We start from the raw sequence: 22,066 nt of genomic DNA on the forward strand, positions 1-22,066 counted from the left end.
CTCCTTCTTCTGCTTCTTCTTCTTCTTCTTCTTCTTCTTCTTCTTCTTCTTCTTCTTCTTCTTCTTCTTCTTCTCCTCCTCCTTCTTCTGCTTCTTCTTCTTCTTCTTCTTCTTCTTCTTCTTCTTCTTCTGCACACATGGACAGGCAGAGACAGGTCTCACTCAGCAGATCTTGTTTCACATCAGGACATGTTTTTGTTGGACGTCAGTTAAACATTAGAAGTTCACACTGTTCCAACATTCATTCACACTTTAGCTCTGTGTGTTCCTGTTTTTGTATCTTTGTGAGGACCGAACACTTGAACAAAGTGGGGACGTCATGAGGACGGGACCTCCAGGGGAAGGGTTTGGGTCTGTGAAAGTCAGAGTCCTCGCGAGTTTAGAGGAACATGTAAAGGTAACACTCAGATCCTGTTTACAGCCCCCCTCAGTCTGCAGAACCACGTTCCTGACATGTCAGGGATGATCTACGGTGAGCAGGGGGTTATGGGTCACAGAATCCCAACAGGGTGAGACAAGACCAGACGCAAAGACTGGGGTCTTGACATTATTGTTCAGCCAATAACAAGATCCAAACTGAAGAACAAATCTCAAAGAGCTCTGAAACTAGAGACCTCTGTTCTGGTCCCTGCAGGTCTAATGCGTTCTGGTCCCTGCAGGTCTATTGCGTTCTGGTCTCTGCAGTTCTAATGCATTCTGGTCTCTGCAGGTCTAATGCATTCTGGTCTCTGCAGGTGTAATACTTTCTGGTCTCCAAAGGTCTAATGCATTCTGGTCTCTGCAGGTCTAATGTATTCTGGTCTCTGCAGGTCTAATGCATTCTGGTCTCTGCAGTTCGAATTTGTTCTGGTCTCTGCAGGTCTAATGCATTCTGGTCTCTGCATGTCTCATGTTTTCTGGTGTATGCTGGTCTAATGCGTTCTGGTCTCTGCAGTTCTAATGCATTCTGGTCTCTGCAGGTCTCATGTGTCTTGGTTACTGCAGCTCTAATGTTTTCTGGTCACTGTAGGTCTAATACTTTCTGGTTGCTGCAGGTCTCATGTGTCCTGGTCTCTGCAGGTCTCATGTGTCCTGGTCTCTGCAGGTCTCATGTGTTCTGGTCTCTGCAGTTCTAATGCGTTCTGATCTCTGTAGGTCTGCGGGCGTTCCGGTTGAAGACCTCATGTAACTACTCCACCTTGAAGGAGAATCAGCTGAGGGAGATCCAGGCACCAACCACAAACCTGTACCTGCCTGTCTTGTACCTGATGGCCTTTGTGGTGGGCCTGCCCTCCAACCTGCTGGCTCTCTGGGTCCTGGTCTTCAGGACTAAACATCAGCCGTCCACCACGCTGCTCATCAACCTAACCGTGGCAGACTGCCTTCTGCTGCTGGCTCTGCCGTTCCGGATCGTGTACCACTTCCGGGGGAACCACTGGGAGCTGGGCGAGGCTTCCTGTCGCGTTGTCATGGCGATGTTCTATGGGAACATGTACGGGTCCGTGTTGTGTCTGGCTCTGGTGGCTCTGGACCGCTACATCGCTTTGGTTCACCCCTTTGGCGCCAAGACGCTGCGCAGCCGCCGCATGTCTCTGTACATGACGGCGGGTGTGTGGTTGGTGGTCCTGGCGGCCATGCTACCCCTGCTGGTGTCTCAGCAGACCTACTTCCTACAGGAGCTGGACATCACCACCTGCCACGACGCGCTGCCGGAGGAGGAGCAGGAGAACTACTTCCTGCCGTACTTCGCCACCTTGTTCACGCTGTGCTTCCTGCTGCCCTTCCTGGTCGTGGTGTTCTGTCACGGCGCCGTGTTGCGCACCCTGCTGGCCGAGGGGAAGCGTTACGGACACGCAGTGCGGGTGACGGTGCTGGTGCTGGTGGTCTTCATCGTGTGCCTGTTACCCAGCAACATCCTCCTGCTCCTCACCTACGCCGACAGCTCGCTGGAAGGAGACGGCGAGGACGTCTATGTCCCCTACATGGTTAGCTTAGCATTTAGCACCTTCAACAGCTGCATCGACCCCTTCATCTTCTACTACGTCTCCGTGGAGTTCAGGGAAAAGGCGAGGAGCGCGTTGAGCTGCCGCAGCACCCCCAAACCATCCCACGTGTCCCACTCTTCATCATCGTCATCATCAGGCCTGAGGTCAAAGGTCACCCTGCTGACGATGTCCAGCCAGGCCAGGATGTCTGAGAGGGGAACATGTTCACCTGCCGCCATCACAAACTGACCACGTGCATAAACCACATGACATCACAGCTGTCACCATGATGACTGAGAACGCCATGATATGAAGGAAGAGTCCTGATCACGTGACGGATCAAAGATTTGATTATGACTTTGGTTTACATATAATCATCCTGCATGGTTTACATCACCCTTATAATTATACACTTATATATAAACAATATATGTAAACCATGTAAACATTACATGATTATATATAAACAATGTAAACAATACACATATAAACAATGTGAACTTTTCATTGTTTATATATAAACAATGTAAACATTACACTTATGTATAAACCATGTAAACTTTGCATTTATGTATTACACTTATATATAAACAAAGTAAATATTACATTGTTTATATATAAATAATGTATCCTTACACTTATATATAAACAAAGTAAATATTACATTGTTTATATATAAATAATGTAAACTTTACACTTATATATAAACAAGTAAATATTACATTGTTTATATATAAATAATGTAAACTTTACACTTATATATAAACAATGTAAACATCACAATGTTTATATATAAATAATGTAAACTTTACACTTTTATATAAACAATGTAAACATTACATTTATATATAAACAGTGTATACATTACATGTATTTATAAACAATATATGCATTACATTTATATATGAATAATGTAAACTTTACATTTATATATAAACAATGTAAACATTAAATTGTTTATTTATAAACAATGTATACATTACATTTATATATAAATAGTGTATACATTACATGTATTTATAAACAATATATGCATTACATTTATATATGAATAATGTAAACTTTACATTTATATATAAACAATGTAAACATTAAATTGTTTATTTATAAACAATGTATACATTACATTTATATATAAATAGTGTATACATTACATGTATTTATAAACAATATATGCTTTACATTTAGAAATAAATAATGTAAACTTTACACTTATATATAAATAATGTAAACTTAACATTTATATATAAACAATGTAAACATTACAATGTTTATATATATACCATTTAAACATTACATTTATATATAAACAAAGTAAACATTTCATTAATATATAAATAATGTAAACTTTACAGTTATATATAAACAATGTAAACATTACAATGTTTATATATATACCATTTAAACATTACATTTATATATAAACAAAGTAAACATTACATTAATATATAAATAATGTAAACTTTACAGTTATATATAAACAATTTATACATTACATTTATATATAAACATTTAATTGTTTACATATAAATAATGTAAACATTACATTTATATATTAAAATTTTTAACTTTACACTTATATCTAAACAGTATAATGTTGTATTTATATATAAACAGTATAATGTTGTATTTACATGTAAACAGTATAATGTTGTATTTACATGTAAACAGTATAATGTTGTATTTACATATAAACAGTATAATGTTGTATTTATATATAAACAGTATAATGTTGTATTTACATGTAAACAGTATAATGTTGTATTTATATATGAACAGTATAATGTTGTATTTATATATAAACAGTATAATGTTGTATTTACATATAAACAGTATAATGTTGTATTTACATATAAACAGTATAATGTTGTATTTATATATGAACAGTATAATGTTGTATTTATATATAAACAGTATAATGTTGTATTTATATATGAACAGTATAATGTTGTATTTACATATAAACAGTATAATGTTGTATTTATATATGAACAGTATAATGTTGTATTTACATGTAAACAGTATAATGTTGTATTTATATATAAACAGTATAATGTTGTATTTACATATAAACAGTATAATGTTGTATTTATATATGAACAGTATAATGTTGTATTTACATGTAAACAGTATAATGTTGTATTTACATATAAACAGTATAATGTTGTATTTATATATAAACAGTATAATGTTGTATTTACATATAAACAGTATAATGTTGTATTTATATAAATAGAGTGAGGTTCAGGGAAACAGTAAATATTAATATTGATTGAATGAATTTTCTTTGTGAACAGATTTTGAATAAATTACATTTTGTGTTTGTATGAAGGATTGTTTTTGTAATTCTGGTCCTGTCCACAGTTAGTCCTCCTCAGCCGTCTGACTGATGTTTCTATAAACTTTGTGTTCATTCAGACTCATGAAGGTTTTCTGTCAGGAGAAAATCAGAAGGATGATAAGATGATTAAATTTGGTTTAATTTGAAAGAATCAGGTTTCATTCTGCAAAGACGCTTGCTTTTATTTTGAAATACTGCAGCGGAAGGGGTGTGTTGCTGCGGTATGTGTAGCTGACACATCGAGCAGAGGGATTGCAGCCGGCTGGAGAGAAGGATCAGGAAGAGAAACTTCAAGAAACTTAACAGGATTAATCCAGAACACCAAAGAAGAAGAAGAAGAAAATAGGAAGAACAACAGGAAGTGAAAAACATGTAAACAACAACACGTGAAGAAGAAGTAAACAAAGTAAAGTCACTCTTTGAGTCTGTTTTCTGCTGCAGCTGCTAAAAAAACACCAACCAGCAAGGTGAGTTCAGGCCACGCCCCTTCAGGTGAACACTCAGGTGTGTTTCTGTGCAGGTTGGGACATGTGTGTGTTTTTATGACACACACACACACACACACACACACCATATGTAACAGTGTTTAATGAGTTAACAGTGTGAAAGAATATCTAAGCTCAAAGTCTCACATCATCTTAAATAATCTAACCCTAACACAACAATGATTGAGAATGATGATCAGGGTCAATCAATAATGTTCAAACCTAATCTGGACTCAGAGTTTAGACTTTAGACCGAGCAGGAGCTCAAGACCAATCCATCAGGAAACAGAGACGCTGAATTTAACAGGCAGGAACCTCCAAGACAACCAACAGTCTGAGCCTATAGCAGTCTAAGCCTATAGCAGTCTGAGCCTATAGCAGTCTGAGTCTATAACAGTCTGAGTCTATAGCAGTCTGAGCCTATAGCAGTCTGAGTCTATAACAGTCTGAGTCTATAGCAGTCTGAGTCTATAACAGTCTGAGCCTAAAGCAGTCTGAGTCTATAGCAGACTGAGTCTATAGCAGTCTAAGCCTAAAGCAGTCTGAGCCTAAAGCAGTCTGAGTCTATAGCAGACTGAGTCTATAGCAGTCTGAGCCTAAAGCAGTCTGAGCCTAAAGCAGTCTGAGCCTAAAGCAGTCTGAGCCTATAGCAGTCTGAGCCTATAACAGTCTGAGCCTAAAGCAGTCTGAGTCAACAGGATTCTGAGCCTATAGCAGTCTAAGCCTAAAGCAATCTAAGTCTATAGCAGACTGAGTCTATAGCAGACTGAGTCTATAGCAGTCTGAGTCTATAGCAGTCTGAGCCTAAAGCAGTCTGAGCCTATAACAGTCTGAGCCTAAAGCAGTCTGAGCCTATAGCAGTCTGAGCCTATAACAGTCTGAGCCTAAAGCAGTCTGAGTCTATAGCAGTCTGAGCCTATAACAGTCTGAGCCTAAAGCAGTCTGAGTCTATAGCAGTCTGAGCCTATAACAGTCTGAGCCTATAGCAGTCTGAGTCTATAGCAGTCTGAGTCTATAGCAAACTGAGTCTATAGCAGTCTGAGTTTATAGCAGTCTGAGTCTATAGCAGTCTGAGCCTATAGCAGTCTGAGTCTATAACAGTCTGAGTCTATAGCAGTCTGAGTCTATAGCAGTCTGAGTCTATAACAGTCTGAGCCTATAGCAGTCTGAGTCTATAGCAGTCTGAGTCTAAAGCCTGATCCAGCTCTAACTATAAGCTTTATCAAAAAGGAAAGTTTGAAGCCTACTCTTAAAAGTGGAGAGGGTGTCTGCCTCCCGGACCCTGACTGGTGGATGATTCCAAAGGAGAGGGGCCTGATAAGTTAAGGCTCTACCTCCCGTACTACTTGTGGGGACGACTAGCAGGCCCCATTTACTGAGAATAAGTAAACTAAGGCAGAAAATAAAAACAAATCAATGGATCAATACAGTTATTGACTGTTTCAGCTAATGACTGAAGTCCTGTCCCAGCAGAGTTTGTGAGCTTTTGACCTTGTTCTTGTTTTTTTGTGAGGACCGGTTTCAGACCCAGTCAGATCTGCTTTAAGGTTCAGTCCTGGTTTAGCCTCCTGTTGGATCTTGGTTCAGGTTGAATCCTGGTTTGAGTTGGATCTTGGTCCTCGTTCAGGGTCAGAGGAGGTTCAGACGGTTCTCATGGGAACAGCTTGTGTGATGTTGGTCCGTTACGCCCCCTGGTTCTGAGCCTCTTCCTGTCATTAAGTGTCATTAAATCATTTTCTCTCTCCCTCCCTCCCTCCCTCCCTCCCTCCCTCCCTCCCTCCCTCCCTCTCTCCCTCCCTCTCTCCCTCTGTCCTCCTCCTCACTGTTCTCTCTTTTTAGACGGATGGAAGGATCAGCAGGAAATCCCAGCGCTGCCTCGTCACGTCCGCTTCCTGCCCACCCCGACCACGAACTGCTCCAACCAGCTGACCGGACCTTAACGACCCTGGAGGACACGGGGCAGAAACCAGAGTCAGTCAGTCCGTCAGGGTCCCCGACCTACCAGACTCCAGAACAGACTCTTCAGAGACCAAAAAAGACTCGCCACAGACCAAAGGAGACCCTTCAGAGACCAGAAGAGATCCATCTGAAACCAGAAAAGACCTATCATAGACCAAAAGTGACCCATCGGTGTCCAGAGGAGAACCAAAAGAAATCAAAAGAGACCCTTAAGAAACCAGAAGAAACCCATCACAGTCCAGAAGGGACCCTTCAGAGTCCAGAAGAGACCCAACATAAATCAAACAAGACTATTAAGAAACCAGAACAGACCCACCAGAAACCAAAAGAGACCCTTCAGAGTCCAGAAGAGTCCCACCAAAGTCCAGAAGAGACCCAACAGAAATCAGAAGAAACCATTAAGAAACCAGAAGAGACCCATCAGAGACCAAAAGGGACACTTCAGAGTCCAGAAGTGACCCCTAAGAGTCCAGAAGAGACCCATCAGAGACCAAAAGGGACACTTCAGAGTCCAGAAGTGACCCCTAAGAGTCCAGAAGAGACCCATCAGAGACCAAAAGGGACACTTCAGAGTCCAGAAGTGACCCCTAAGAGTCCAGAAGAGACCCATCAGAGACCAAAAGAGGCCCTTAAGAAACCAAAAGGCACCCTAAAGAAACCAGAAGAGACCCATCAGAGACCAAAAGAGACCTTTAAGAAACCAAAAGGGACCCTAAAGAAACCAGAAGAGACCCATCAGAGACCAAAAGGGACACTTCAGAGTCCAGAAGTGACCCCTAAGAGTCCAGAAGAGACCCATCAGAGACCAAAAGAGACCCTTAAGAAACCAGAAGAGACCCATCAGAAACCAAAAGAGATCCTTCAGAGTCCAGAAGTGACCCTAAAAAGTCCTGAAGAGACCCTAAAGAGTTGTGAAGAGACCCAACAGAAATCAAAAGATACCCTCAAGAAACCAGAAGAGACCCTTAAGAAACCAGAGGATACCCATCAGATACCAAAAGTGACCCATCAGAGTCCAGAAGAGAGCTTTCAGAGTCTAGAAGAGATCCTTCAGAGTCCAGAAGAAACACAACAGAGACCAAAAGTGACCCATCAGAGTCCAGAAGAGACCCATCAGAGACCAAAAGAGACCCATCAGAGACGAGGAGAGACCCTTCCGAGTCCTGCACTGAACCCCCAGAGACCTAAAGACACCTATCAGAGTCTAGAAGAAACCCTTCAGAATCTTGGAGAGACCCAGGAGTCTGGAGAGGACCCGTTCCAGCTGTATTTCATCAAAAGTTTAAGTGGTAAAGATCCAACACTAAAACCAGAATTATTTAAGACCAAACCAGATAAAATCCAACTTCAACAAGACCTGCTCCCTGGAGAACCTCCTCCTCCTCCTGACCTGAACACTGAGCAGACTCCTCCTCCTCCTCTTCATGACCTGAACTCTGAGCAGACTCCTCCTCCTCCTCTTCCTGACCTGAGCATTGAGCAGACTCCTCCTCCTCCTCCCCCTCCTGACCTGAACACTGAGCAGACTCCTCCTCCTCCTCCTCCTGACCTGAGCACTGAGCAGACTCCTCCTCCTCCTCCTCCTGACCTGAACACTGAGCAGACCCCTCCTCCTCCCCCTCCTCCTCCTCCTCCTGACCTGAACACTGAGCAGACTCCTCCTCCTCCCCCTCCTCCTCACCTGAACACTGAGCAGAGACCTCCTCCTCCTCACCTGAACACTGAGCAGACTCCTGCTCCTCCTCACCTGAACACTGAGCAGACTCCTCCTCCTCCTCACCTGAACACTGAGCAGACTCCTCCTCCTCCCCCTCCTCCTCCTCCTCACCTGAACACTGAGCAGACTCCTCCTCCTCCTCACCTGAACACTGAGCAGACTCCTCCTCCTCAACTGAACACTGAGCAGACTCCTCCTCTTCACCTGAACACTGAGCAGACTCCTCCTCTTCCTCACCTGAGCATTGAGCAGACTCCTCCTCCTCCTCCTCTTCACCTGAACACTGAGCAGACTCCTCCTTCTCCTCCTCTTCACCTGAACACTGAGCAGACTCCTCCTCTTCACCTGAACACTGAGCCTCCTCCTCCTCCTCCTCACCTGAACACTGAGCAGACTCCTCCTCCTCTTCACCTGAACACCGAGCAGACTCCTCCTCCTCTTGACCTGAACTCTGAGCAGACTCCTCCTCCTCCTCCTCACCTGAACACTGAGCAGACTCCTCCTCCTTCTTCAGACCATCAGAACCAGTTGCCTCCTCCGATCATTGTTTTGACTAACGTATCGACCCTGGCTCCTCCGGCTCCGCCCCTCATCAATGAGCTCTTCTCCGACCAGGTGCAGCCCCCGCCTCCAGCTTCTCCTGCAGGTGAGCCTAAACTGTGTGGCTTCCTGCAGAAGCAGGGTGGGCCTCTGAGAGCATGGAAGGAGCGCTGGTTCACCTACGAGGAGAAGAAGAACCAGCTGTTCTACTACCGTACACCCCAGGATGTGAGGCCACTCGGCCGCGTGGAGCTCTGCAGCGCCACCTTCACTTACCCTCTGAACGCTGAGAGAGGCACCTTCCACATCAAGACACCTGAACGCACCTTTGTTCTCAAGGTGAGTACCCGTAGTCCACAGACAGAAACACAGAGAGGGAATGAACTAATGACATCTTATTTATTACTGATCTCTGATCCTGATCATAACCTGCCTCGCAGCAGGTAAGGAGTAACAGCAAGAGTAATCAGGTGAGAGGTGAACAACCCTGATAGTGATGAAAATCCAGAGTTCACCCTGAAGTTACCTGGACAACCACAAACCCCTCTGGTCTCTTTCAAGATGAAGTCTAAACTGTGAGAGCTTCATGAACATCTCTGTTTCAGGCTGTGTCACAGGAAGTGATGCTCTACTGGCTGCAGCAGCTGCAGGGGAAACGCTGGCAGCACAGACAGACGTCCACCTGTCCGGACCTCACCAACAATAACTACAACCAAACTACAGGTGAGAAACAAACAACAACAAACAAAAACACAAGTAGAACAAAACAGGTGAGAAACAAAGGAATAGGTGGTGTAGGTGTTGTAATGTTGGTGGTGTCGTTGGTGTAGGTGTTGTAAATGGTGTCGATGGTGTCGCCAGTGTTGGAAGTGTGTCATGATCAACAGCTGCGTCACTGAGAGTCGATGCTTTACAGTGAATCAGAAGAGCCGGCTCCCAGTTTGTTCCTTTCACTGCTTAGCTCTCTCAGTGCTCAGCCCCAGCTCTGCTCACAGCAGAACTCTGTTTTGATTGGTCAGCATGGCGGCCATGCGGCCAATCACATGTGAGGATATAGGATACAGGTGATGGAGGGGAGGCTGTGTATCGTGGCTACATCTGTTCCTTCTAAGAGGGTTAGGGTTAGGGTTCTTCTCAAAGACCGGGCAAATACTCACTGAGAGGAGAAACCGGATCAGACCATCCAAGCTGAGGCATCTGCTTTTTCTCAATGCCAACCTGAGGACATTAATAATGTTTGATCCAGTTTGGTTCTGGTCCTGTTTGTTTGAGTTTGGTTCTGGTTCTGTTTGCTTGACTTGGTTCTGGTTCTGTTTGCTTGAGTTTGGTTCTGGTTCTGTTTGCTTGACTTGGTTCTGGTTCTGTTTGCTTGAGTTTGGTTCTGGTTTGGTTCTAGCTCGGTTCTGGTTCGGTTCTGGTTCGGTTCTGGTTCATTTCTGGTTCAGTTCTGGTACGGTTCTGGTTCGGTTCTAGCTCGGTTCTGGTTCGGTTCTAGCTCGGTTCTGGTTCGGTTCTGGTTCGGGTCTAGCTCGGTTCTGGTTCGGTTCCGGTTCGGTTCTGGCTCATTTCTGGTTCGGTTCTGGTTCGGTTCTGGTTCGGTTCTGGTTCGGTTCTGGTTCGGTTCTGGTTCTGTTTGCTCGAGTTTGGTTCTGGTTCTGTTTGCATGAATTTGGTTCTGGTTGTGTTTGCTTGAGTTTGATTTCGGTTCTGGTTCAGTTCTGGTTCAGTTTTGGTTCAGTTCTGGTTCAGTTCTGATTCAGTTCTGGTTCGGGTTGGTTCTGTTTTGGTTCTGGTTTGGATCTGGTTCGGTTTGCTTGAGTTTGGTTCTGGTTCTGTTTGATTGAGTTTGGTTCTGGTTCTGTTTGATTGAGTTTGGTTCTGGTTCTGTTCCTAACCCTAATCCTAACCCTAATCCTAATCCTAACCCTAATCACAACCCTAACCCTAATCCTAACCCTAACCCTAACCCTAATCCAAACCCTAATCCTAATCCTAACCCTAATCCTAACCCTAACCCTAACCCTAACCCTAATCCAAACCCTAATCCTAATCCAAACCCTAATCCTAACCCTAACCCTAACCCTAACCCTAATCCTAATCCTAACCCTAACCCTAACCCTAATCCAAACCCTAATCCTAATCCAAACCCTAATCCTAACCCTAACCCTAACCCTAACCCTAATCCAAACCCTAATCCTAATCCAAACCCTAATCCTAACCCTAACCCTAACCCTAACCCTAATCCTAACCCTAACCCGAACCCGAACCCGAACCCTAATCCTAACCCTAACCCTAACCCTAATCCTAACCCTAACCCTAACCCTAACCCTAATCCTAACCCTAATCCTAACCCTAACCCTAACCCTAACCCTAATCCTAACCCCTAACCCTAATACTAACCCTAGCCCTAACCCTAACCCTAATACTAACCCTAATACTAACCCTAACCCTAACCCTAACCCTAATACTAACCCTAACCCTAATACTAACCCTAACCCTAATCCTAACCCTAACCCTAACCCTAATCCTAATCCTAACACTAACCCTAACCCTAATCCTAACCCTAACCCTAACCCTAATCCTAACCCTAACCCTAACCCTAATCCTAACCCTAACCCTAACCCTAACCCTAATCCTAATCATAACCCTAACCCTAACCCTAATCCTAATCATAACCCTAACCCTAACCCTAACCCTAATCCTAACGCTAACCCTAACCCTAACCCTAATCCTAACCCTAACCCTAACCCTAGCCCTAACCCTAACTCTAATCCTAATCATAACCCTAACCCTAACCCTAATCCTAACCCTAACCCTAACCCTAATCCTAACCCTAACCCTAACCCTAACCCTAATACTAACCCTAACCCTAACCCTAACACTAACCCTAACCCTAACCCTAACCCTAATACTAACCCTAACCCTAACCCTAACCCTAATACTAACCCTAACCCTAATACTAACCCTAACCCTAACCCTAACCCTAATACTAACCCTAACCCTAACCCTAACCCTAATCCTAACCCTAACCCTAATCCTAACCCTAATACTAACCCTAACCCTAATACTAACCCTAACCCTAACCCTAACCCTAATACTAACCCTAACCCTAATCCTAACCCTAATACTAACCCTAACCCTAACCCTAACCCTAATACTAACCCTAACCCTAACCCTAACCCTAATACTAACCCTAATACTAACCCTAATACTAACCCTAACCCTAATACTAACCCTAACCCTAACACTAACCCTAATACTAACCCTAACCCTAACCCTAACCCTAATACTAACCCTAACCCTAACCCTAACCCTAATACTAACCCTAACCCTAACCCTAACCCTAACCCTAACCCTAACCCTAATCCTAACCCTAATACTAACCCTAACCCTAACCCTAACCCTAACCCTAACCCTGTCCTGGTGTCAGTGGTGTAAATGGTGTAAATGTTGAAGTTGGTGTAGGTGGTGTAAATGGTGTAGGTGTTGTAGGTGTTGTAGGTGTTGTAGGTTTTGTAGGTGGTGCTGCAAATGATGTAGGTGGTGTAGCTGGTGTTGATGGTGTAAACGTTGAAGGTGGTGTAGATGGTGTAGGTGGTGTAGGTGTTGTAGGTGGTGTAGGTGGTGTAGGTGTTTTAGGTGTTGTAGGTGGTGTAGATGGTGTAGGTGGTGTAGGTGTTGTAGGTGGTGCTGTAAATGATGTAGGTGGTGTAGCTGGTGTAGGTGTTGTAGGTGTTGTAAATGGTGTAAATGTTGTAGGTGTTGCTGTAAATGATGTAGGCGGTGTAGGTGGTGTTGATGGTGTAAATGTTGAAGGTGGTGTAGGTGGTGTAAATGTTGTAGGTGTTGTAGGTGGTGCTGTAAATTGTGTAGGTGTTGTAGCTGGTGTTGATGGTGTAAATGTTGAAGGTGGTGTAGATAGTGTAGGTGGTGTAAATGTTGTAGGTGGTGCTGTAAATGATGTAGGTGTTGTAGGTGGTGTAGGTGTTTTAGGTGTTGTAGGTGGTGTAGATGGTGTAGGTGGTGTAGGTGTTGTAAATGGTGTAGGTGTTGTAGGTGGTGCTGTAAATGATGTAGGTGGTGTAGCTGGTGTAGGTGTTGTAAATGGTGTAAATGTTGTAGGTGTTGCTGTAAATGATGTAGGTGGTGTAGGTGGTGTTGATGGTGTAAATGTTGAAGGTGGTGTAGATGGTGTAGGTGGTGTAAATGTTGTAGGTGTTGTAGGTGTTGTAGGTGTTGTAGGTGTTGTAGGTGGTGCTGTAAATGATGTAGGTGGTGTAGCTGGTGTTGATGGTGTAAATGTTGAAGGTGGTGTAGATGGTGTAGGTGGTGTAAATGTTGTAGGTGTTGTAGGTGTTGTAGGTGTTGTAGATGGTGCTGTAAATGATGTAGGTGGTGTAGGTGGTGTTGAGGGTGTAAATGTTGAAGGTGGTGTAGATGGTGTAGGTGGTGTAAATGTTGTAGGTGTTGTAGGTGGTGCTGTAAATGATGTAGGTGGTGTAGCTGGTGTTGATGGTGTAAATGTTGAAGGTGGTGTAGATGGTGTAGGTGGTGTAAATGTTGTAGGTGTTGTAGGTGTTGTAGGTGTTTTAGGTGTTGTAGGTGGTGCTGTAAATGGTGTAGGTGTTGTAGCTGGTGTTGATGGTGTAAATGTTGAAGGTGGTGTAGATAGTGTAGGTGGTGTAAATGTTGTAGGTGTTGTAGGTGTTGTAGGTGGTGCTGTAAATGATGTAGGTGGTGTAGCTGGTGTTGATGGTGTAAATGTTGAAGGTGGTGTAGATAGTGTAGGTGGTGTAAATGTTGTAGGTGTTGTAGGTGTTGTAGGTGGTGCTGTAAATGATGTAGGTGGTGTAGCTGGTGTTGAGGGTGTAAATGTTGAAGGTGGTGTAGATGGTGTAGGTGGTGTAAATGTTGTAGGTGTTGTAGGTGTTGTAGGTGTTTTAGGTGTTGTAGGTGGTGCTGTAAATGATGTAGGTGGTGTAGCTGGTGTTGGCTCTTGCGTGCAGAGCCTGAGAGAGAAACTCAAGCAGCTGCAGGTTTTAGGACTGAAGGATTTAAAGGGGGTCAGCTGATCCGGATTTCAGGAAAGCCTCATACCAGACGGCCCAGATATTTCCTGACAGTCTTTGTTTTTGTTGTTTTAAATGTCTCGGAGCGGCGAGCCCGGAGATACGATTTCAGTTTGTGTTCCTGTTGAATCAGTCCGTGTCTCCTCAGGTCAGAACATCAAAACGTCAGACTGAGGACGGGGGTCTCTGCTGATTGGAGCTTTTGTGATCCTTTATTTTACTTGAACTCTGTTTCCTGTTCCTCCAGATGACTTCCTGCCGCCGATGAAGAGTCCTGTGGGTCTGGTGGGGGAGGGGGCGGCGAACACACCGTCACAACGACCGGCGCTCACAAATATGTCAATCAAACACCCGCTCATCGCGATCCAGTGAGTGATGAACTGTCCTTCGCCGTCTGTCCCCTCTGTGGTTTTATGCAGAGACTACATTTCCCATGAGCCTCTCCTGTCTCTGATGATGACATCATGAATAGTTCTCGCGCTGGTTCTTGTGTGTGTGCAGAAACTCCGTCCACAGTCTCCGAAAGAGGTCGTCTCAGGAGTGGAGCCAGAGCGTGTTTCATGTAGAAACTCCGTCCATGGACCCCACAGTCCCCGACAGCCCAGGTGAGGATCAGGTCTAACTAAGTTTACAGGTGTGAGAAAGGTAGCATTAATAACACCTGTGACAGGTGTAGCACAGGTAACAGTACGAACACTCAACAGGCTGTGGATCCTGACCTGAGGACCTGTGACTTAAGGCTGAACTGGACTTGACTTGGGACTTGTGGATCTTGACTTAATGACTTAAGGCTGAACTGGACTCGACTCGGGACTTGGGGATCTTGACTTGTGACCGATAGCTGAACTGGACTCGACTCAGGACAAGTGGATCCTGACTTGAGGACTTGTGACTTAAGGCTGAACTGGACTTGACTCAGGACTTGTGGATCTTGACTTGAGGACTTGTGATTGAAGCTGAACTTGACTCGACTCAGGACTTGTGGATCTTGACTTGTCACCGACAGCTGAACTGGACTCGACTCAGGACTAGTTGATCTTTACCTTAGGACTTGCGACTTACTGCTGAACTGGACTCGACTCAGGACTTTTGGATCCTGACTTGAGGACTTGTGACTTAAGGCTGAACTGGACTTGACTCAGGACTTGTGGATCTTGACTTGAGGACTTGTGATTGAAGCTGAACTTGACTCGACTCAGGACTTGTGGATCTTGACTTGTCACCGACAGCTGAACTGGACTCGACTCAGGACTAGTTGATCTTTACCTTAGGACTTGCGACTTACTGCTGAACTGGACTCGACTCAGGACTTTTGGATCCTGACTTGAGGACTTGTGACTTAAGGCTGAACTGGATTCAGCTCGGGACTAGTGGATCTTGACTTGAGAACTTGTGACTTTGAGCTGAACTGGACTTTTCTTGTTGATCTTGACTTGTGACTGACAGCTGAACTGGACTTGCCTCAGGACTTGTGGATCTTGACCTGAGGACTTGCAACTTCCCGTTGAACTGGACTGGACTCAGGACTTGTGGACCTTTTGTAAAGTCTCAGAGTTTTAGTTCCTGTTTTAACTGTCCCATCCTCTCAGTCTCTCCATCCCCGAGGACTCCCAGTGAGCCTCAGACTCCGCCTCCCTGTGCTCAGGTGGCGCCCGTGATGCGTAAGGAGTCTCCTTCTCGTTTGGACAGCCGTAGCAGGTGGTCCAAGACTCGTAGCTCCATGATGGTCCTCCGCAGGGACACCATGTCTTCGGAGCGGACTAGTCGCCTCCTGCAGGAGAAGCAGATGCTGACGGAGGAGGTGAAGGCTCAGAAGGTGACCGGTCTGCTCTTCATCAAAACAATGATCACTGTTAGCTACATCTAAAGCACACAGCTCTGACGGTCTCTGCGTCCCCCTTTAGGAGCTGGTCTGGATCCTGCACAAAGCTTTGGAGGCGTCTCAGCTGGAGAAGCGCACCTGTACAGAGTTTTTGGCTGCCACAGGTGAGCAGGAGCGTCTGGAGCTGCTGCGTCACCGCGAGCGACAGGCGACCGACCTGCGAGCCCGGCTGCAGGAGGCGAGGGAGGAGGCGGAGACGGCGAGGGAGGAGGCGGAGACGGCGAGGAGGAGTCAGGATCAGAGTGACGCCAAGGTGACCCACCTGGAGGAGAGAGTCCGCATTCTGGAGGAGAAGAACACGGCCAGACAGGAGGTGAGTCTGAGGGAACCACACACATCAGAGGAAACCACACACACCTGAGAGAACCACACACACACACACACACACACACACACACCTGAGGGAACCACACACACCTGAGAGAACCACACACACCTAAGAGAACCACACACACACACACACACACACACCTGAGAGAACCACACACACCTGAGAGAACCACACACACCTGAGAGAACCACACACACACACACACACACACACACACACACACACACACACACACACCTGAGAGAACCACTCACACCTGAGGGAACCACACACACCTGAGAGAACCACTCACACCTGAGGGAACCACACACACCTGAGAGAACCACACACACCTGAGAGAACCACACACACAACTGAGGGAACCACACACACCTGAGAGAACCACACACACAACTGAGGGAACCACACACACCTGAGAGAACCACACAAACCTGAGGGAACCACACACACCTGAGGGATCCACACAAACCTGAGGGAACCACACACACCTGAGGGATCCACACACACACACACACACCTGAAAGAACCACACAAACCTGAGAGAGCCACACACACCTGAGGGAACCACACACACACACACACACCTGAGGGAACCACACACACACACACACACACCTGAGGGAACCACACACACATCTGTCTGTTCTCACCTGTCTCTGTTCTCACCTGTCAGGTGATAATTAAACTCTCCGATCAGCTGACCGCCTGTATGGCGGCCCCCCCGCGGTCCTCTGGAGGGGACGTGGACTCTCAGACCTTCAGACGGCTTCAGCAGCAGATTGAGAACCTTCAGGTGAGACAGAGTCAGGTCTACAGGTAGGGGGCGCTGACGGGCTGATGACCTCCAGTCTTCATTCCTGTGAACAAAGAAACATGATCCGTTTGTGTGATGTCTAAACATGGATGACCGCTGATCCTGGATCCGTGGCTCTGGCCTCGGGTCCAGGATCAGCCGGTGTAAAGGTGTTGCTCTGTGTTCAGGACGACATGGAGGCGTATCAGACTCAGAACCGGTTTCTGAACTCTGAGATCCAGCAGCTGACCCGGCTGTGGAGGACCAGCTCGGAGCAGGAGAAGAGTCTGATGGTGAAGGTGGGTTAGACCTGGACCAGCTCTGATTCTTCTTCATGGTTCTCCTGGTTAACCTGTGTCCTGTGCTCTGATTGGCTGCAGTGTGCTCAGCTGGAGGCAGGTAACTGCCAGGCGGAGAGCCGGTACCTGAGCGTCCTGCGGCAGCTGCAGGAGGTGAAAGCTCTGGATCCGGTCCAGAGGGCAGCCGTCCAGAAGATGATCGAGGACGCAGTGAAGGGAGACCTGAAAAGCACAAAGCTGAACCTGACCAGGTGAGAAGGACCGCCCCCTCAGGTGGCAGGGCGGGGCTTAACTTCAGGAACACCTGGCTGACAGGTTGTGTTTGTCCTCAGAGAACACGACGAGTACGGCTTCAAGATCATCCCCGACTACGAGGTGGAGGACATGAAGCTGCTCGCCAAGATCCAGGCCCTCGAGATCCGCTCCCACAACCTGCTGCAACAGGTAACACACACCAACACAGACACACATATACACACACACACACATCAGGGTGGTGCGAGTGTGTGTGTGTGTGTGTGTGTGTGTGTGTGTGTGTGTGTTTTAAGCCCTCCCTCGGTGTCATCTGTAGGAGCAGGGAGAGCGCCCCCTGCTGGCTCGCTGGGCTCAGTACCTGGCAGGAAGGTGTGATGATGACCTCGTGCCCTCACCTGAGCTCAAAGGTCTACTGCGAGCAGGTGTCCCTCCGGAGTACAGACAACAGGTGTGGCGCTGGCTGGTCCGAGCAAGAACCAGAACCATCAGAGAACAACACCCACAGCGCTACCAACAGGTAGGCAGAAAGACCACACCTGTTCTACACCTGTTCTACACCTGACCCCCACCTGTTCTTCACCTGTTCTACACCTGTTCTACACCTGTTCTTCACCTGTTCTACACCTGTTCTACACCTCACCCCAAACTGTTCTCCACCTGACCCAAACCTGTTCTTCACCTGTTCTACACCTGACCTCCACCTGACCCCCACCTATTCTTCACCTGACCCCAAACTGTTCTCCACCTGACCTCCACCTGACCCCCACCTATTCTTCACCTGAACCCCACCTATTCTTCACCTGACCCCAAACTGTTCTCCACCTGACCCCCACCTGTTCTTCACCTGACCTCCACCTGACCCCCACCTATTCTTCACCTGACCCCCACCTGTTCTTCACCTGTTCTACACCTGACCTCCACCTGACCCCCACCTATTCTTCACCTGACCCCCACCTGTTCTTCACCTGACCCCCACCTGTTCTTCACCTGACCCCCACCTGTTCTTCACCTGACCCCACCTGTTCTAAACCTGTTCTACACCTGACCCCCATCTGTTCTTTACCTGACCTCACCTGTTCTTCTCCTGACCCCCACCTGTTCTTTACCTGACCCCCACCTGTTCTACACCTGACCTCCACCTGATCTCACCTGTTCTTCACCTGACCTCACCTGTTCTACACCTGACCTCCACCTGTTCTACACCTGACCTCACCTTGAGGTCCCCTGTCACACCTGTCCGTCTCAGTCAGCTCAGTTGAGTCTTCTTGTGTTGCAGCTGTGTGAGAAGAGTCGGGCGTCCTCTCAGCCCGCCTACAGACAGATCCAGCTGGACCTCCACCGCACCCTCACGACCAATCAGCACTTCACCTCACCCTCTAGCCCCGCCCTCCAGCAGCTCCGCCGCGTCCTATTGGCCTTCTCCTGGCAGAACCCCGCCGTCGGCTACTGCCAGGGACTCAACAGGTTCTACACACACTCATTTGTCTTCACACGGGAGCCACGTTAATGAAACCTCAGAGCAGGACTCTGTAAATCTCGGAGACCGGACCGGTCCTGGTAATAACCGTGAGGTGTGTCATGTGACCTGTGTGTCTCTCAGGTTGGCAGCCCTGTCTCTGCTGGTCCTTCAGAGTGAGGAGGACGCTTTCTGGTGTCTGGTGGCCGTGGTGGACGCCATCATGCCTCAGGACTACTACACCAAGGACCTGGTGGCCTCTCAGGTCAGGACTCACCTGTTCAGACTACAGACAGAGACCAGAACCATTCTCAGACTGAAATCCAGACCCTGAGATACAGAGTCCGTGTTTTCATGTAAAATCTGTGAAGAGGATATTGACTGATCAGCGTTATTGATTAGTGTGTGTGTGTGTGTGTGTGTGTGTGTGTGTGTGTGTGTGTGTGTGTTCAGGCAGACCAGCGTGTGTTGAAGGACTTGCTGTCAGAGAAACTCCCCCGGTTGGCGGCTCACTTCGAAGACCATCAGATCGATGTTACTCTGGTCACCTTTAACTGGTTCCTGGTGGTTTTTGTGGAGAGTCTGCCGAGCGACCTCCTGCTGCCGCTGTGGGACGCCTTCCTGTATGAGGGCACTAAGGTACACACACACACACACACACACAAACACAAATACACACACAAACACACACACTTCTGTGTTGGTGTGTCAAACTGATCACCTGAGTGTTACCTGTTCCAGGTGATCTTCAGGTACGCTCTGGCTCTCTTTAAATACAAAGAGGACGACATCATGAAGATCAGAGACAGCGTGGAGATCTACCAATACCTGCGCTTCTTCACCAAGACCATCACCGACTGCAGGTAAACCCTCACCTGTCTCTGAGACCGGGTAACCCCTCACCTGACTCTAAGACCAGGTAACCCCTCACCTGTCTCTGGGACCAGGTAACCCCTCACCTGTCTCTGAGACAAGGTAACCCATCACCTGACTCTAAGACCAGGTAAACCCTCACCTGTCTCTGAGACCAGGTAAACCCTCACCTGACTCTAAGAGAAGGTAACACATCACCTGTCTCTGAGACAAGGTAACCCCTCACCTGTCTCTGAGACAAGGTAACCCCTCACCTGTCTCTGAGACAAGGTAAACCCTCACCTGTCTCTGAGACAAGGTAAACCCTCACCTGACTCTAAGAGAAGGTAACACATCACCTGTCTCTGAGACAAGGTAACCCCTCACCTGTCTCTGAGACAAGGTAACCCCTCACCTGGATCTGAGACAAGGTAACCCCTCACCTGTCTCTGAGACAAGGTAACCCCTCACCTGGATCTGAGACAAGGTAACACCTCACCTGGATCTGAGACAAGGTAACCCCTCACCTGTCTCTGAGACAAGGTAACCCCTCACCTGGATCTGAGACAAGGTAACCCCTCACCTGGATCTGAGACAAGGTAACCCCTCACCTGACACTAAGACCAGGTAACCTTTAACCTGGATCTGAGACCAGGTAACCCCTCACCTGTCTCTGAGACAAGGTTACCCCTCACCTGGATCTGAGACAAGGTAACCTTTAACCTGGATCTGAGACCAGGTAACCCCTCACCTCTCTCTGGGACAAGGTAACCCCTCACCTGACACTAAGACCAGGTAACCTTCACCTGGATCTGAGACCAGGTAACCCCTCACCTGTCTCTGAGACAAGGTTACCCCTCACCTGGATCTGAGACAAGGTAACCCCTCACCTGACACTAAGACCAGGTAACCTTCACCTGGATCTGAGACCAGGTAACCCCTCACCTGTCTCTGAGACAAGGTAACCCCTCACCTGGATCTGAGACAAGGTAACCCCTCACCTGTCTCTGAAACAAGGTAACCTTTAACCTGGATCTGAGACCAGGTAACCTTTAACCTGGATCTGAGACAAGGTAATCTTTCACCTGTTTCTAAGACCAGGTAACCCCTCACCTGGTCTCTGCAGGGTCCTGATAAATGCCTGATCGATGATGAGTCTTTACCTCTCTGGGTTCATGTCCCTCACAGAGACCTGGTCTCTTGTGCGGTCTCACTTGTCCAGCTTTGAGGCTCTGCTGTTTGAGATGAACACGTGTCCTCTGGTGCCATGTGGAGCTGTGCAGGTGTGCATGGGTACTGATGTCCTCCGTTGTGGATCTGTTTCTGTCCTACAGGAAGCTGATCAACATTGCCTTCAGTGACATGAACCCGTTCCCCGGCCGCATGCTGAGGACCCGGCGAGCGTTTCACCTGGAGCGCCTGCAGGGCGAGCTCCGAGAGCTGGAGGAGCAGCAGAGAGCGTTCGTAACGGAGAGCGCCGAACGGAAGGACAAAGAGCTCGACACGGCCGTGAGCGAGGATGACGACGAACTGTGACACACACACCTCAACACACACACACTCAAACACACACCTCAACACACACACACTCACCTGAACCTCACATTATGTGTTATGAAACACTGGCACAGTAACAGTGTTGTATTATAGTGTGAACACTTTGTATGTGTGTATGTGTGTTTGTGTGTGTGTGTATGTGTTTTTATGTATGTGTGTGTGTTGATGTAAATATGTGTGTGTTCTCAGGATAAACTGTATTTTATGTTCTCAGCTGATGAAGATGTGTTCTTCTTGTGTTCGTGTTTTGTTCTGTAGATAAAGTTCTGCTCTTAAAACTCTGGTTCTTATTTGATCATCACTTCCTGTTATCAGTTACCTTCACTTCCTGTTTATCAATTAGCTTTACTTCCTGTTATCAATTAGCTTCACTTCCTGTTTTCAGACAGCTTTACTTCCTGTTATCAATTATCTTTACTTCCTGTTATCAATTAGCTTCACTTCCTGTTTTCAGTCAGCTTTACTCTCTGTTATAAATTAGCTTCACTTCCTGTTATCAATTAGCTTTACTTCCTGTTATAAATTAGCTTCACTTCCTGTTTTCAGTCAGCTTTACTTCCTGTTAT

At 46.8% G+C, this 22,066-nt stretch overlaps 2 protein-coding genes across 2 annotated transcripts in view; both read left to right on the plus strand.

Annotated features, from left to right (window-relative positions):
- si:ch211-132p1.2 (proteinase-activated receptor 4) overlaps positions 1–2,368 on the plus strand; it is a 2,684-nt gene extending 316 nt beyond the window's left edge. Inside the window, exon 2 of the mRNA XM_034690430.1 lies at positions 1,135–2,368. Coding sequence (XP_034546321.1) covers positions 1,135–2,213 — 1,079 coding nt within the window. The 3' untranslated portion in view covers positions 2,214–2,368. The remainder of the gene's footprint in view (positions 1–1,134) is intronic.
- Positions 2,369–4,536: 2,168 nt separating this feature from the next.
- tbc1d2 (TBC1 domain family, member 2) lies at positions 4,537–21,783 on the plus strand. The gene is made up of 17 exons (XM_034690876.1): positions 4,537–4,772; positions 6,630–9,345; positions 9,612–9,729; positions 14,323–14,443; positions 14,577–14,680; positions 15,665–15,891; positions 15,980–16,270; positions 16,962–17,081; positions 17,270–17,380; positions 17,462–17,631; positions 17,713–17,824; positions 17,952–18,152; positions 18,912–19,099; positions 19,236–19,356; positions 19,545–19,730; positions 19,833–19,954; positions 21,278–21,783. The coding sequence occupies exons 2-17, from the start codon at positions 6,634–6,636 to the stop codon at positions 21,477–21,479; spliced, it is 5,106 nt and encodes a 1,701-aa protein (XP_034546767.1). The 5' UTR covers positions 4,537–4,772; positions 6,630–6,633; the 3' UTR covers positions 21,480–21,783.
- Positions 21,784–22,066: the final 283 nt, after the last annotated feature.

The sequence above is a fragment of the Notolabrus celidotus genome, chromosome 8 (genome assembly GCF_009762535.1).
Source record: "Notolabrus celidotus isolate fNotCel1 chromosome 8, fNotCel1.pri, whole genome shotgun sequence".
In the NCBI taxonomy this organism is placed as follows: Eukaryota; Metazoa; Chordata; class Actinopteri; order Labriformes; family Labridae; genus Notolabrus; species Notolabrus celidotus.